General features: G+C 46.2%; 1 protein-coding gene across 1 annotated transcript; it reads right to left on the reverse strand.

Moving 5' to 3' along the window:
- Nucleotides 1–823: 823 nt before the first annotated feature.
- LOC134454605 (immunoglobulin superfamily member 10-like) lies at nucleotides 824–16,376 on the reverse strand. The gene is made up of 7 exons (XM_063205677.1): nucleotides 16,092–16,376; nucleotides 15,301–15,572; nucleotides 14,641–14,770; nucleotides 13,704–14,094; nucleotides 8,880–13,487; nucleotides 7,384–8,284; nucleotides 824–3,853 (listed from the first exon to the last, which is right to left on the reverse strand). Exons 2-7 carry the CDS (start codon nucleotides 15,501–15,503, stop codon nucleotides 1,939–1,941), a joined length of 8,148 nt encoding a protein of 2,715 aa, XP_063061747.1. The 5' UTR covers nucleotides 15,504–15,572; nucleotides 16,092–16,376; the 3' UTR covers nucleotides 824–1,938.
- Between the last annotated feature and the right edge of the window lie 257 nt (nucleotides 16,377–16,633).

Consider the following 16,633-nt stretch of genomic DNA (forward strand, 5'->3'; position numbering starts at 1 on the left):
TTTACCACAAACATTTTTACAGTCTGCCAGTGTCATAAACAGTGAGATCAAATTTCATTTACTGACTTTTACTTCAGCTAGTATGATTTGCTCTGACGATACTGTCTGCAATAAAAGGCTTTGAGTTTGACTCTGATTCAGCCTCTGAAGCTAGGGAAAGCATGACAACAGATTAAAGGGGCAGAATCTTTTTTTCACCTAACAACACCTGAGAGGATGGTCCAACAATGCAGTGGTTAAAGACTTATGCACAGAATTTCTTCTAAGAAGTGAGACATTCCTTCTCTGTTTTTTTTTTAGAATTTGGAAATGTGAGCAGCATTTACTCTCCATTGGTCACTCATCCAAACCCACCTCATGCCACCCCAAACCAGATGTACGGCTTAACCACTGGCGACACAAACTCCAAAACAAACTAGTAAAGTAAATCTCTCATGCTGCTTGAGGTCCAGATAATCACATGTTTGCTTCTTTCTTTGGCAGAACATTCTGCCATTATGATCCACCTAAACCCTTGTATCACCTCTGAGCAGCCACATCTCCTGGACTGGACTTTCTGAATAACTTTCTGAAGTGTTGCCTACAGTATTGGCTTACGTATCATGCAGATCTTATAAAAAGGTTGCACAGATTGTGATACAAAGCCCTTGGTTGAAATTCTTTCCTGAAAATTCTATCCTTCAGTAAACCAGTGTTGGAAAAAATCGAGAAAATCGAGGGAAAAAGGACTTTGTACCTGGAGGTGAATAAATATCATGAAATGCAAAACAGAAGGATCATTCCCCATATTTTGGTTTCACTGGGACACCACAAGATTCCTCTGTTAAGTTATCCTCAAACAATATTTATTGTTACGAGACGGTGAAATATTGGCATGGCATATTATTACTTACAAAGTAAAAAAGTTCATGTATTCTGAGGAAGGGATAATACAAATGTAAGACTGTAATTTGACCTTGCACATTTACACGAAAGCAGTACAATCCTATATACATACCTTTATAACCTCATACCCAGAACGGCATAATTTCAAATACACTTTATCAATTTACATACCATTTCCTATGTGCTGGTTAAAAAAAAGCAGGGTATCTTGGTAGAAAAAAATATATCCAGTGTTAAAACTGCAAAAATATGTACGCTGTCTGCAAAGTTATGTAAACAGGGGCCAATTAGATTAAGAAGTGGAAACTGTATGTATGCCAAGAAATCAAAGGTAATTCTTTTGAGGCTGCTTTCCCCATTCTCCGGCCCTAGCTTCGGTCTGTGGTGGTGAGTTCATCACTTTACTACTGTTTGAGAGCTGCAAACTTGGCACAACGCCTGGGAATAGAACTCCCAGGGGAGAGCTCTCACCCTCCATCGAGGCTGGGATAGTATCCTTATTCATAGCCAAGCTCAACTCAACCCCCTTGTGTGTGAGTGTGTGTGTTTGTGTGTGTGTGCATGTGAGTGTGTGTGTGTGTGTGTGTGTGTGTGTGTGTGTGTGTGTGTGTGTGTGTGTGTGTGTGTGTGTGTGTGAGTGCATGTGTGTGTGTTGCTGTGCAGCTGACTCACATATTGTCCTCCCACAGAACCAGAGGCCTCTATTGTGTTTCCAGAACTCTGATTCATTGCAATGAAAACAGCACCTCACAGATACTGCCTAGCCCTGCCAAGGAGCCAATAATCCGCAACACACTGAACAACAGGGCAACCCATCAGTTCTTGGCTTCAACGTCCCCAGATATGGACTGCCTGGACTGCCTGGACTCCCTGTTACAGAACATGGGGCCACGGCTTGAAACAAGTCAACAATTTTCCAGTTGTGATTGGAAACACTTCTTTCTTGCAGATAAATGTTGATGCAAACCATATTGAGCGCAGAGAGTTGTGAAGTCAAATGTCATTAATACCACCATACTCACTCCCCTCTCTCTACTGCGAGCTCGTTTCATTTCAAATAACTCTGACGTAAGTGACCCGCGTGTCCGTGCCAAGGTGATTTTTGGCGAAACATTTGTAGGCGCCAGAGTCTGCATTGGTGGGCTTCTGAATGACGAGGGTTCCCTGCGGGTGGAGGAGCTCACTGCCCGACGCCCGGCCCTGCGCCGCCGTCGAAAGCACCGACCTGTCGGGCAGCTCCCACACGATCTCCGGGTTGGGGAGTCCGGTCGCAACGCAGTGGAGCTTCAGAGGAACCCCTGTCACAGCCCTAATGGTCTGAGGAGGGCCCGTCGTGATTCTGGGCGGATACGCGACTATGACAACAGGGACGGTGAGCAGGGCCTCGCCGGCCGAATTCTTCGCTCTGCAAAAGTAATTCCCGCGATCGTGGAGCACCGTGTCCTGGACCACCAAGGTGCCGTTCTCCATCAGCCGATATCGGCCGGTGGACTGCGGGTAAGACAGCACGTGGCCTCCAGGAAGCGTCCAGAAGATGCTGGGCCGCGGGCTGCCGTCGGCCAGGCAGTGCAGGTAGAGCGAGTCGCCGGCCATGCTGCGTATGATCCCGCGAGGCCGCGTCAGGATGTACGGCTTCTGGCCCACCTCCAGGATAATCAGCTTCTCGATGTAACCCACGGTGTTCTTGGCGGCGCAGCGGTACTTCCCGGTGTCGGCCTTGCTCGGGTTGTAGATGATGAAGGTGCCGTCGCTGCTCAGGTGGTGCTGGGCGCCCCGCTCGGCCTCCGCCGTCAGCCGCGTGCCGTTGGGGATCGTCCAGGTGATGTCTGGACGCGGGTGGCCATCGGCGGAGCAGTTCAGCACCGTGGTCTTGCCCATTTGCGTCAGCACCCGCTCGTTGAACGGGTTCTTGAAGATGGGCCTTCGCATCATGGTGGTGACCTCCAGCTGTACCACCATGACAGCCTCTCCGCCGTCGTTGCGCGCCATGCATATGAACTCGGCCGAGTCCGACGGCCGGACGTTACGGATTTCCAACGTGCCGTTGCGGTGGATGTTGATTCTGCTGCCGTAGTACGGTGCGTGGAGGAAAATGTTATCCGGCATAATCCATGTGATCTTTGGTGGCGGGTCTCCCACAGCTACGCAATCGACAAACTTTCTCGAGTACTTTGCTGCCGTTTCCTTAATGACAGTCCTGTTTTGATGGTGTCCGTTTATGACAGGCGGGTTCCCATTAATATCCAGTCTATAGACTTTACTATCCTCGCCCGCTGAGTTCCTTGCCATGCAGACGTATTCTCCTGCATCCACTTGCTTTACGTCACGGATGTCAAGAGAACCGTTGACGTGCATCAAATAGCGTTCATTGGAAGCAGCAATCATGTCGTTTGAGGGGAGCATCCACAGAATCTTTGGTTTGGGTTCTCCGATAGCCTCGCAGTCGAAGCGGATGTTCCCGCCTGGCGCCACCCTGGCGTAGGTGTGGCTGGGAATGCGGATCCGAGGCGCCGCTGTAACCACGGTGATGTGCACATGCATTTCGTCCTTGCCTATGGTGTTCTCCGCGTAACAGGTGTAGTCCCCTTCCTCCGCCATGCCGACCTGGTTCAGGTACAGTGTCCCGTTGTCGAACAGGACGTAACGCCTGGTGCGCCCCCTCCTGGCTCCATCCGCTTGCATGGCACTGTTCACCACAGTGCCGTCGGGGAGGCCCCAGGAGATCTCTGGCATGGGCGCGCCAGAGGCCTTGCAGTCCACCCGGAGGTCTTTCCCGTATGGCACCTGTTTCTTGCCATGGACCTTGGTCTCGATCTTGGCGGGCTTCATGGACACAGAGACCTTCAGGAGCTGCAGGTCGTCACCAATGTCACTGCGGGCCACGCAAAGGTAGTCGCCCCCGTCCTTCTCGCTCACCGAGTCGATGATCAGGGTGCCGTTGTCAAGAACCTGCAGGCGGCTGCCCATCCTGTAAGAAGATTAAGAAATAATAGAATTAGGATTGGATCTTGGATAGGATTGGTGAACTTTGTAAAGGGCCTTGCAAACACTCAGAGTGACTTTAACCCCAGGGGCTCCCAAACTCAACCATGCCAAAGCCCCCCGTACATTTCACCCAAGGCCCCTTTTACATGAGTGGTGCCGCACTACTTTTCCTGTGAACCCCTTTTCACAACCATAGTGAATGTATGGTTTATTTTGGTGTACATTAGTTTTTAATTTTCTTCAATAATTAATTTTATTATTCCCTAGTACCAACTTTCCGGGGCCCTCCTAGCACCCTCTCGTGGCCCACCAGGGGTCCCCGGCCCCCACTTTGAAAACCACTGCTTTAACCAACAGGTGTTGCACAGCGAAGAGATGTGTTCCAAGTAATACCATTGTTAGTACCTTAAAACATATTTGACCCTCTCCCATCAATGTACAGACACACACACACACACACACACACACACACACACACACACACACACACACACACACACACACACACACACACACACACACACACACACACACGTGTGGACATGCGCAGAGAGAGAGAGAGAGAGAGAGAGAGAGAGAGAGAGAGAGAGAGAGAGAGAGAGAGAGAGAGAGAGAGAGAGAGAGAGAGAGAGAGAGAGAGAGAGAGAGAAAGAGTCTTCCTTAAAGGGACACTGTGCAGGAAATGATCAAAAAAGGTACTGCAACTATGCTGCTCATTGAAACTGGGCTTCCTATTGCCAAATTTGATCTTTACATGAAAGTTTACTAAGTAATAAACAAATATTTTCTAGTATGGTCCAAGTAGAGTCCATGGAGACCATGGAGAAGATCCCCCTTTTCATGTATGAAAAGTGCAATTTTTCCAGTCATAATGAATAATTTGATGGTGGTGTTAAGTATTCATGAAAAAGGTAACATTAGTGAATGGGCAGCATGAATTCTGGAAATAAACAACTAAAAATCTCACACAGTGTCCCTTTAAGTGACATTGCTTAAATAAATGAATTAATTCCTGATGAGCTACTTCAATCGAATTCATTCACTGCATGTTTTTGGTTAATAAAACAGCTGCTTGGCTGCTTGGGTGGCTCTACGAGGTATACTCGATATAGACGTCAGGTCTCAGTATGGACTACTTAGGCCCACAGTATTGCTGGGTCTCGTGGAAAATGTTTCAAGAGTCTCTCCTGGATTGGGCAAATGGTCTGTTTTCATTTTCACATTGTGCAGAGTCAGCAGTGGTTGAGTCAACAAATGTCCAATCATAATGAGTTTTCATCATGGGAAGCTTTGAAAAGCTTCTGTTCGGAACCTCGCATTGGTTCCACATTAAACAGATTGGATTGTATGGTATTCATCACAGACCTGAACCACAAGGGCTGTATTGTATCGACTGACTCACCGTAACTTTTTTTTAGTCTTTTATTATGTTTTGGCCAAATGGATTAAAATAGTGCACTTGGAATACAATAGTGCCTTTCACAATATGTTTATCTAATATCATTACTTTAAATGTGTTCATCTAACTAAACTAAACTAAACTGGTAATACTGTTTTGTAGACTGGGATGCTTTTGTGTTATACACCAAGAATACAATACTGTTCAGGGCTTGTAAACATCTACTCTGCCTATTTTGGACACCAGATGGAAATCAGGCTTTGGGCTACAGTCTGGCACATTTACATGTAAGTTCATTAATGTGCAATGTCCTGAAAAAAAAACTGTTCCACTGTCCCGTTTCACTCTCTCTTAAAAATCCATTGTTGTCTGTATCTTGAGGGCAATTAGATGTACCTCCTGTTTTGGCTGATTTGCTCTACATGTAGGAGAAATATTTACTAAACTATGTCAACTCAAGAACATCAGAGGGACCATACACCATGTTTGTTGCAACAACCTCAGGATCTTTTGGTTAAGAAATCCAAGACAATACAAACAAGATCAACGTGTTGTGTCCCAGGCCTATGTTATGTCCCTACAAACATGGTATACTTGGCTATACTGTATGTCTCTTTCTTTTCTCAAAACTCACCACCATGGTTAATGGGTTAAAGATGGATAAAGAGACCATACAAAATTATGCGGCAGTGAATTTGACTTCAGGCCTTGGCATGTTGCAGGATATACGCCATTTAAATAAAATCAGAAGTTTTGGGGGGCAAACCAGGCTCTCATTACCTTGCATATTTTGGAAGGAATAAAACTGTTGCTAATGCCTGGGACCAAATGTAGTTAAATTGAATAAAGGGACTGCAGTAAGCCAAACCTCACGAGAACATGAATCTAGTAACTTATGCAAACTCAAAATGTTGCAATATACGCAGACGGTGCGTTAAGTAATGGGCTATAAAGTCAAAATCACCATGGATTCCAAATCCCTAACATTGTTTATTAGAGCTGAGGGTAGACTAAACTGTATGCATGTATGCATGCAAGCATATCAATGTTTTGTATCACTGTATTCAAGGAAGCATGTGTATGTGATTATGTTTTTGATAAATTTATGATCAGCTCGCTCACGGGCCTGACCCGTGCACAGAGCTCTGAGCAATGAGGTGATTTTGCAACATCTCATATAACAGTCATCATTCATACACAAGGTACAGTCCCACTGTGCAGTTTGACAGCAATGAACAGTGATACTCATGCACAGAGCAGGTTTTTACCAATAGATAGACTGGGCAATTGTCTAAAGCCCGATTCGGACGGGATAAATATTACCTATGGACCCCTGGTAATTCGCAATTACCCCCGAACCCCTGTGATTTTTCGGACGGGATAAATAAACGTCTGTTATTTACTCAATTCACAGACATTACAAGGGGGATGCAGACGGCGCGACTATGTGAAATTACCCCAGGACGTCTGTGTTTCGCCGAATTACAGTAGGTAATTCGCGGCGGAATTATTACCTCTCAAATCGCGGACATGGCACATTCGCACAGGACTAAAAACTCAGACATTCTCCATAGTTATTCCGAATAACCGGGGGTCCATAGGTAATAAAAGTCCTGTCCGAATCGGGCTCAAGGCAGTGTTTCTCAACAGGGGTGCTGGGGAAACGTGGTTGATAAATAAGTTATGTAATATAATACATATTTGTCTAAATTGATAGTTAATGCTAGTTAGTGGAATCTTTCATCTGCCATTTACGTACAATAAAGTAAATATAGGTCGCCCCAGTCAGCTGTAACTTCGAACGTAGGTCGTGTGACGTCTCCAAATGTGTTACTTTTCTAAGCTTGTGTGGTATCGGAAGCGATGCCATGTTACGGCTTGTTGGTTTGGGGTGCCTTGAAATTTTTCATGAATTGAAAGGGTGCCTCGCCTAAAAAAAGGTTGAGAAACACTGGTCTAAGGCCCCACCAAATGTACTCTCTACCCAACAGCCAGCCCCGTCATGGTAAATACTTGCAAAAATAATTCAAAAGACCCCTATGTATCTACGTATATTTTACTTGGGAACCTAGATGGGAAGAACCGCTACTGCTGGTGCAGTCTGAGTCTATTACCTGTGCCACTGGTCCACAACGGCTTTGGAGGGGAGCCTCCAGACGACCTTTGGCTTGGGGTCACCCACGGCCAAGCAGTTCAGCTGCAGGCGGTCCCCAAACTCCAGCTCCGTCCTCCGCTGCGACACCTCGACGATCTGCGGCGGGCTCTCGGATTTCTCCACCGTCAAGGTGACCACGCGCCTCTCCGACCCTGTGGGGCTCGTGGCGATGCACTCAAACAGCCCGCTGTCGTCACTCGTCACATCTTTGAGGTGGAGAGTGCCGTTGGCGAACACTGAGGTCTTCTCATCGACATAGCGCTGTGGGTAAACGTCAGTGCCGTCAGAGAGGACCCAGTGCACAGTGGGCTGAGGGCTGCCCTTGGCGGTGCACGGCAGCCAGAGTTCATCCCCAGCACGAGCACTCAGCTGCTCACGTTTCTCCTCCACAATGTCCGGTGGAGCAGCGATCACCTGCAGACGGACTGTGGCAGTGTCAGCCCCTGCCGCATTGCTGGCGATGCATTTGTAGTGACCGCGGTCATAGACGGTCACTTGCCTGATGACCAATGTCCCCTCTGGTGTGACCCAGACTTTGCCGCTATCCCCGTTCTGGCCTCTCACCTGTGTCCGATTGGCCAGGATCCATGACACCAGGGGCGTCGGGCGACCCTCGGTTTTGCAGTTCATCTCCACTTTACTGCCAGACTGCACCTTGACGTCACGGACCTTGGGCTCCAGGATGCGTGATGGGTACGCCACCACGGAGAGTGTGACGATGAGCTTGTCCGTGCCGTAGTCGTTCTCGGCTAGACACAGGTACTGGCCACGGTCCTTGATGTTCGCATCCTGGATGTACAGAGTGCCATTCTGGAGAACCTCGAATTTGCCCATCTTCCCTCTGATGGTCAATGTGCTCCCTTGAAAACAGGACAGGTTATTTTAAAATGACGTCGAGTGCAGGTGATGGAATACATTAATTCTAAATAATTCACCGAAAGAGGTATTTTTCTCATCTTTTTACATGCACAGCTACTCTGCTGTATGCTGTAAAAAGGCATGATATAACATACCAAGCAGTACCCATTCTGCTAAATAAATATAAAAGAAAAGACAAAGAGACAAAACAGTTTTAGTCATGCATATAAATGAACACAATGCCTGTCTGATTTATAGCACATATAAACTCTGCATGGTGACTTTTTAAACACAAAGTTGAACACTATGAAATAGACATCATTAATATTAATATGTGTACTTCTGAATATACAATAGCACATTGTTTGGGTAAATGTGTCACAATTTTATGATGCATGTTGCATCGTATACTTTAGATCTGGATAAGATTAACAACACCTTTGTTTATTTCTATATAGACTGCTGTAACACATTAATTAAATCAAATTTGTCATATGAAGATGTACCTGTGCTATTTAGAATACATCATGATGTAAGCAAAAACAACAAACAATATCATTATTATAATTGGGTATATTAGATTTAATGTTCAGTTACCTGTGCTTACTGAGAACCTCCTCCAGCTGATGGAGGGCGGAGGGTTTCCTTCAGCCTCGCAGGCCAGCAGTGCATCCGAGTTGGACATCACAGTGAAGCTGGCAGCGTTTCCCCCCATAATCCTCGGCTTGGCTGGCATATCCTCTGTGGACGGCTCCGTGCGAGTGGTAATGGAGGTTGTAGTGTCATGCTCTTTAGCGTAATAATAGTCACTATCAGTCGCGTGTTTGTCATAGTCATAGACAGAGGGCCTGCTTGTGTAGTACTGTTCTGTGGTAACACCTGTTGTTGTGTCCAGGGTTGATGTTCTTTCCCTATCAGTATCACCTGAAACAACAGACATGGTTGGCTTGACAGGCCTCACTGTAGGTCTCTGTGTTGGGTAGTAGTCATACCTGTCTGGATGCACTCTGTAATGGCTATTGGCTCTGTCTCTGTGGCCCTCTCTGCTGGTGTGTACTCGTGAACGTGGTGTTCCATACAGCCTTGATGATGGAGTGCTTCGTGGACGGTAAGCTGTTGTAGGCCTTGGCGTGGGATACTCTTTTGGTCGACTGGTAGAGTAATATGATGGGATTCTCCAGTCTACGTCATCTAAGTCTCTTGACTCTGACGATGAGGACACGGTGGACAGTTCTGTCTCCCAAATGCGTGTGTATAACGGACGTGAACTACTCCCTGAACGAGTTCTTGATAAAGTCTTTGGTGCTAACGTGGTGGTCTCCATAAGGGTTGAGGTTTCAGGCATTTCAGTTGTCGTGGTTGGTTCTTCTGTTGGCATTTCAGTTGTCGTAGTTGGTTCTTCTGTTGGCATTTCAGTTGTCGTAGTTGGTTCTTCTGTTGGCATTTCAGTTGTCGTAGTTGGTTCTTCAGTTGGCATTTCAGTTGTTGTAGTTGGCTCTTCTGTTGTTGCCATGGTGGTGGTGGTAGTTGTGGTGGTGGTGGGTGGAGCTTTTGTTGGGACTTTTTTGATAGGCCTTCGACCTCTAAATCGCCTGCGAGAACCAAACCGCCTGTTTTGGCCACCAAACCTTCGAGACGGGATGACTCCTGACCCCAAAGATTCTCCAGACGAGCTTGATTCAATGACATCTTCTCTCCTTGGCTTTATTGTTGGTGGAACAGCGAGAGGGTTTGTACTTGAGGAGGAATCGGTGTCCACAGAGTGTCTTGCGTGATATGTGGGAGCAGTTGTGGTAGTCTGCCTTGTGGTTGGAGGCTGAGTCACAGTGGTGGATGGTTGGTTAAAAAGTTCAGGATCTGACTCTTCCGAACCAAATGCAGATGTCTCAATGTCTTTCTCAGACATAGAGGGTGAGTGAGCAACTGGTGGGACAAGGGACTCCACTGTTGCCAGGAAAGTAGTTTCCACCTCGGGTTCAGTGGTGGTTGTTGGGATTGTTGTTGAGGCTGTTGTTGGTGGTACTGTGGTTGTAGTTGCTTTTTTCCTTGTTGTGACAGTGGACTTGGGGGGTTTACGCAATCTGTTCAAGAGTTCTCTCTGGCCCTCTTTGGTTCCAAAAAGTTTATGCCAGGGTATTTTACCACGGACTACTTTGGATGACTTTTTAGTTGTGGTGGCTATAGTGGTTGTTGAACGATATGCCCTTGGGTCTTGTGTCGTCTCCGGCTCAGGAGCATCAGCTGATGTCATGTAACCATATGAGCTTTCAGTTCTTATGTGTGTGGTAGCAGGCCTGGAAGTATATGTTTGAGTGGTTCTATCGGAATTCTGCTCTGAATATCTCTCATTGTCTGTTTTCTTGCCATGCTGAGATGGTGTTTGGTTTTTCTTTGTGTCATCACAGTCACAGTCAGTGGTTAACTCCACTGAATATGGCACTGTTGCTTCACCCTTCTGTGTGACTGATGGCTTCTTTAGTTTATCTATATATGACTGAATGTCAGTGATCTTGTTTGGTCTGACTATTCTGCGCCTGTTAGGAAAGTTGCGCCTTCTACCTGGCCGTTTTCGGTTGGGAGGTATTATTTGTATCTGCTGACGAGAGATGATGGTAGAGCCAGCTGGCAGGCGGTGAGATTTGATCTTCTGAGTGGTGTGAAAAGTGATTTCATCTTTCTCCCGTTCTGTTGTAGTTACAGCTGTGAATGTAGTCTGGCTGTCAGGGTCAGTTGAGGTGTGCACAACTGGTTTTAACCTAGGGGCTGGGCTATCCATCATTGGAGTGACATTTGGGTCAGTGACGACAGACATTGCCTCAGTCGATGACTCGCCAGAAAACATGAGCTGCATCTCATCGCTTGATTCGGTCACTGTCAACTTCAGTGTCACTGGTTGCTTAAATGTATGTTGAGGTCTTGTTTGGAAATTATAATCTTTATTTTTGTCTGCAAATCCTCTTGAGTATGACTGCTTGTTGTAAAATGGTGTCGTTTCATCTTTTTGCATGTCATAACTGTTGGTGGTAACACCCAGAGCAGGGAAGAATATTGGTGAAGCGTCAGGTGTGTAGTAAGACCCCATTGTTACTTTTTCTGTATCCTCTGAGAGAGCACTAGTAAAAGAAACAACTGGCATCTCTGCGGTTGTAATTTCAATGTCTTGAGAGTCATCTGAAAGTTCAGTGGTTGTCACGATGCCACTCCAGCTGTTATCTAACTTTTCAGTGGTGCTGAAAGAACCAATCTTATTATAAACAGACATATCTGTTGTTGAGTCAACAATCCTGTCATATTTGTCATAATATTCCATGGTTGTCATGACGCCACCATGGTTGTTGTTAAAAGCTTCTGTGGTTGTCAACTCACTATCAATATCCGTATCATTATCTATATCACTATCATTGTCACTATCGTCCAATTCATTGGTCTCTGGCATATGTGTGGGTGTCACCACACCACCTGGCACTGCTAACATTTGATCCTCTGCCAAACTCTCTCCCGAACCAAGATCCCCATCACCCGAGAGCCCTGCGTCTGACTTGAAGCCTCCACCTTGTTGATTTGTGTTCACTATCTCATTGTTTGTTGCCTGTTGTCCAGCTTGGGCTTTCTTCATGAACTCTGCAAATTTTTGAGGATCCACCTTACGTGATCCTTTGTCAAACACTCGCCTATTTCCCCATGTTCTCCTATTGCTTATACTGTTCCCCCTTACCCTTTGACCTCTTCTGTTATGTGGATGCCTAAACCTAGGGTATGGCCTGTCTGAGGTAATAGTCCTGGATTCTTGGTTATTTCTTTGGGCCACGTGTGGAGTTATCAGTCCATTGTAGCTCGTCTCGGTTTCCTCCACATCTGAGTCCATCTCATTGCCTGAGCCTTCGGATTCAGAATCTATGATTTTCACTCGTTTTTGTCCCATATCAGTGATACTCACTTGGGATGTCAATAAATCTACTCCCAGGTAATTCGAAGACAAACATCGATAAAATCCTCTGTCTCTCTCGGTCAGTGACTGTATCCCCAGACTGCCGTTACTGTAGACTACTCTGTGACCGCTTGATTTATCCAGGACCGAGTGGTCAGGAAGTATCCACTGAATAGAGGCTTCGGGGCTTCCTGCAGACCCGCAGTCCAGCAGCAGGCTTTGGCCTAGTAACCTAGAAAGCTGCACCCCATTCACCTCTGTCTCCTCCACGTCTGGTGACAAAACTGTAATCCGAAAGATCAGCACGTCGGCATCTAAGTAGTTTGTGGTGATACATCGGTAAATCCCAGCGTCTGCTCGGTCGACCGATGTCAGCGTTAGTTTTCCCGTGTCACTGATTGTAATCCGTCTGTCATCGCTGTGGTACGGTGCCCTGACTTTGCTGCCGTCTGCCAAGATCCACTCCACGGAAGGTTTTGGTTCTCCAGTGATCTCGCAGTTGAGGTGTGTGGTGCTGCCAAGTATAACCGCATGCTCTGTTTTAGTCCTGTTGTCTTGTTTGATCATCGTCCAGCTGTATCTGTCTCTCCTTGTATTCTTTCTTTCCGCACGCAACTGGACAGTAGAAGAATACTTAATGTGAAGTGTGGAGTAGGTAGTAGTTGTACGATCCAGCTGTAGGCTAATCTGCCCTTGGAGCAGCCACGCTGGGCTGGCTTTAAGGTCCGCCTCGACCTCCGTGTAGATCTCCTCATCCTCGGCCTGGACCTGCCTGTATTTGTAGCTCATCTGCGGTGACATGGTGAGCAGCGTTCCCCTTTCCAGCCTCATGGGCGTCTCACTGTACATGGCCAACACGCGCCACAGCTGCTGAATCTGGTCATAGTCCATGTTACACACCAATGATGTGCTTATCGTTGCACTCAGCACAATAATGTCCTCCTCGGTTGGAGATTGTGTCAGGTTAAGATTGTCTATTCCAGAGGGCCTCTGAACGACACACGATAAAGTTGCATCATTGTGGACCTCGTCCGTTACTTTCATTTCCAGTGAGCCGATTGGAGCTATGAAGTCCTTGGCAGAGACCGGGGTGAAGTTGTCCTCATCCAGGGTGAGGTTCCGCTGCTTTAGATGAGGGTGGATCCAGGACTTGGCACAGGTGAAGTCCTCTCTGGAAAGCTGAGTCAGGCTGCTGTTGCGAAGGGCCCCTGGAGATTCACACACTGGGCATACTGGCATGAGGGAGTTCTTCTTGTCACGCTTGCATTTCAAAACACCTGGGGAGACATAAGAGAGGAGGGGAAGAAAAGGAGGAGAATAACTTAGTGATATCAAGAAAGTCTTTGCATTCAAATTTAATTTCAGTAATACAACACAATTTGGTACATTAAATTTGTATACTACCTACAGTTTAATTTTAATTCTGACAAATGAATACAATACTAGACAGACATGGATGAGATGGGACAATAACAATAACTTAATGAACTCACCAGGGTTCCTTTCAGCCCATTCGCCCAGCCATTCCATGTGACAGTCACATGACCAAGGGTTACCATGGAGATAGACGTTCTCCAGCTGGTAACAGCCTGCAAACAGGTCGGCCGGGATGCTGGTGAGGGCGTTGTCGGACAGGTAGATGCTCTTCACCGTGGAGACCTTGAACACCTGGCTGTGGCGGAGGGTGACGAAGGTGTCTGAATGGATCTGCTGCAGGAGGTTGCCTTCCAGGTGCACCAGGTGCAGGTTGGTCAGGCCGTAAAAGGCCTCCGGGTTGAGGAACTCAATCTGGTTGTGGTCGATGTGTAGGCGGATTAAACCGTGAAGGCCGCTGAATGTCTCTTTCTTGATCTCTCTGAGTTTGTTGTAGCTCATCTTGAGCACCTGTGAAGACAGAACAAAACCAAACATGTAAAAAAAACCCACTATTATACAAAATCAAATTTAAACACTAAAGTACAGTAGAGTAGAGCAGTGTTTCCCAACCAGGGGTACGTGTACCACTGGGGGTACGCGAGCACACCTCAGATGGTACGCGGAAAAATGTAATAATAACAAATATATTGACTGTAGTCACATTGGGATAGAGGAACAGAACATGAGTGAGGGCGAGGGGGTACATGTCATATGACAAAATGGCTTAGGGGGTACCCAGGACAAAAAAAGGTTGGGAAACACTGGAGTAGAGTATCATTTATTGATCCCAGGGGGAAATTAAGGCGTCAAGTAGCATACGTTACATAAAGACAGAAGACATTACACACGAGACATCACACACATCCTTACACATATATTAACCAAACATAGCTCACATGCAATCATAACATCGACATTTTCAAACAAATAAGACACTAAACTATTTACACTGATATGACAACATACAAATATGCCCATCATACAGTGGCCTCTGTATTAAAGAATTCCACCTACTTGCAAAGACTTCAGGTCACTGAAAGCTCTGTCTTCAATATCACTTATGGTGTTACTGTGAAGCATTAATAGTTCCAGACTTTCCAGGCCAGTAAAGTCATCTCCTCTCAGTACAGTAAGACTGTTGTATCTGTAACAAAGAGAGGAAAAAGCTGCTAAAATCAAACAGGTGAAAATGTGTTATGGAGACAGAGAAATCCCATGTTAATGACGTCAGAGTAGTGCTTCGTGGTCAGGTGAGAAGGTTAATTTTTGTCAACATCCTCCCCCCCCCCTGTCTCTCTCTGTCTCCCTCTGTCTCTGTCTCTGTCTCTCTCTCTCTCTCTCTCTCTCTCTCTCTCTCTCACACACACACACACACTCCAACACACACACACACACGCTCAAACACACACACACACACACACACACACACACACACACACACACACACACACACACACACACACACACACACACACACACACACACACACACACACACACACTCCAAAACACACACACACACACACACTTACATATGTCATTCCTGGTTTAAATAACATGTTAGAAAAATAAACTCAAGAATGTGTCCCTCTTAAGATCTGCGTTCAATTATGCCTGTGCCTTATCTGGTCAACGAGGAAGAGGGAAAGGACGAGGAGGATGCTCTGTATCTTACCCCAGGTTAATTCGTTCCACAACCGGCTGAACATCCCGTGGTATTGCGGCAAGATATCTGAAAGTGCAGTGAACCTCAGTGGGAACGTAGCACGCGCAGGACCTCGGGCAGGCGCGCGCTGTAGACATTATCATAGCCAAAACAAACACTAGAGCCAGGAGTTTCCACCGCAGGCACGATGGTCCCAAGCTTAGAGCCTGCATTGTGATGGAGTAGGCGTGGTTGCTTTTAATCCTCTGACACAAGTTGGGGTGCCATCAATTCATGTAGATCTGTTGAGGATAAAAAAATACACCTCCGTTACTTGTAGGCTACACATTTTAATAAGGCCGTAATAGACCTACCTATTTCCCAAAGTTTAGCCAATGTTTCAATTAAAAGTTAGCGTCTAAACATTTTCGTTTTACTGATTACTTGTACTGAAAGTCTAATATCTGCGACACATATAGTAGTAGAAGCTACTGACCAGTAGAGACTAATAAATCATTATAGTGGTACATCCTGGTGTCACCGCTAAGAATTTAAATTTCAGACTCCGGTGAGAAAATTACAGCATTTCAAAACCACAAATGTTCGACAACGACCAACTCAGCCACAGATTTAGAGCGCAACTCCAGCTGTATCATTAAAAGACGGTAGCCACCTTTACATTTGAATGAGTTGTCATGCGTAATAACACTTTTGGAAACATGTTAATTAGTTGGATACCTGATGGTACTGCTTTCCTAATCAATAGGCCTACGCACGACCGTTTTAATACCATATATTCAATTAATCACTCAACTACTTACCATTTATGATAAATTGCTTTGCCACCGTCTAATCCACACTTAACACGGATATCTTGCCATTGTGGAAAAGGAGTCCCAGTAATAATCCAGTCGCAAAGTGTCTGTAAAACTTTGCCAGAAGTAATCCACTTTGAATCAGAAAGTTGTGCGTGAGAGCCGCAGGTCCAGCCTTGTGCGCAGAACAGATAGGCTACCCGTGAATGCAGAGGGAGGATGTTGGGCTGCTTGTTTGATGTAGGCGCTGAGGCTAAAGAGCCTTCCCTCCATGCATTCCTCCCATCCCATCTCCACCCGTCCACTCCCGTCGGTGTGGGGTTTGTGTTCCACCACAGCGCAGAGCGCACAACAGTAGCCTATCTTTTGGCGAAATTCAATCAGTTAAAATCATGGGGGAGAATTATTTTGCTGCTTTTTGAAGTTAACAAACTTATCAGCTACCGCTACCTGTTCTCCCAATAAGATTTGCCAAGAACGCTTTAGACTGAATGAAGCCTATTGTTAGTGCGTAAAAGCTAAAACGGTCCGGGAAATCATTCCGTCGC

This window comes from Engraulis encrasicolus, chromosome 8 (genome assembly GCF_034702125.1).
Source record: "Engraulis encrasicolus isolate BLACKSEA-1 chromosome 8, IST_EnEncr_1.0, whole genome shotgun sequence".
NCBI classification, from domain to species: Eukaryota; Metazoa; Chordata; class Actinopteri; order Clupeiformes; family Engraulidae; genus Engraulis; species Engraulis encrasicolus.

Excerpts from the sequence above, each read along its gene's own strand:
- LOC134454605 (XM_063205677.1), bottom strand. The coding sequence starts at position 15,503 with ATGCAGGCTCTAAGCTTGGGACCATCGTGCCTGCGGTGGAAACTCCTG. Across the intron at positions 14,771-15,300 it reads GTGGAACGAATTAACCTGGG|ATACAACAGTCTTACTGTAC; the intron begins GTAAGATACAGA and ends TCTTTGTTACAG. Across the intron at positions 13,488-13,703 it reads ATGGGCTGAAAGGAACCCTG|GTGTTTTGAAATGCAAGCGT; the intron begins GTGAGTTCATTA and ends ATGTCTCCCCAG.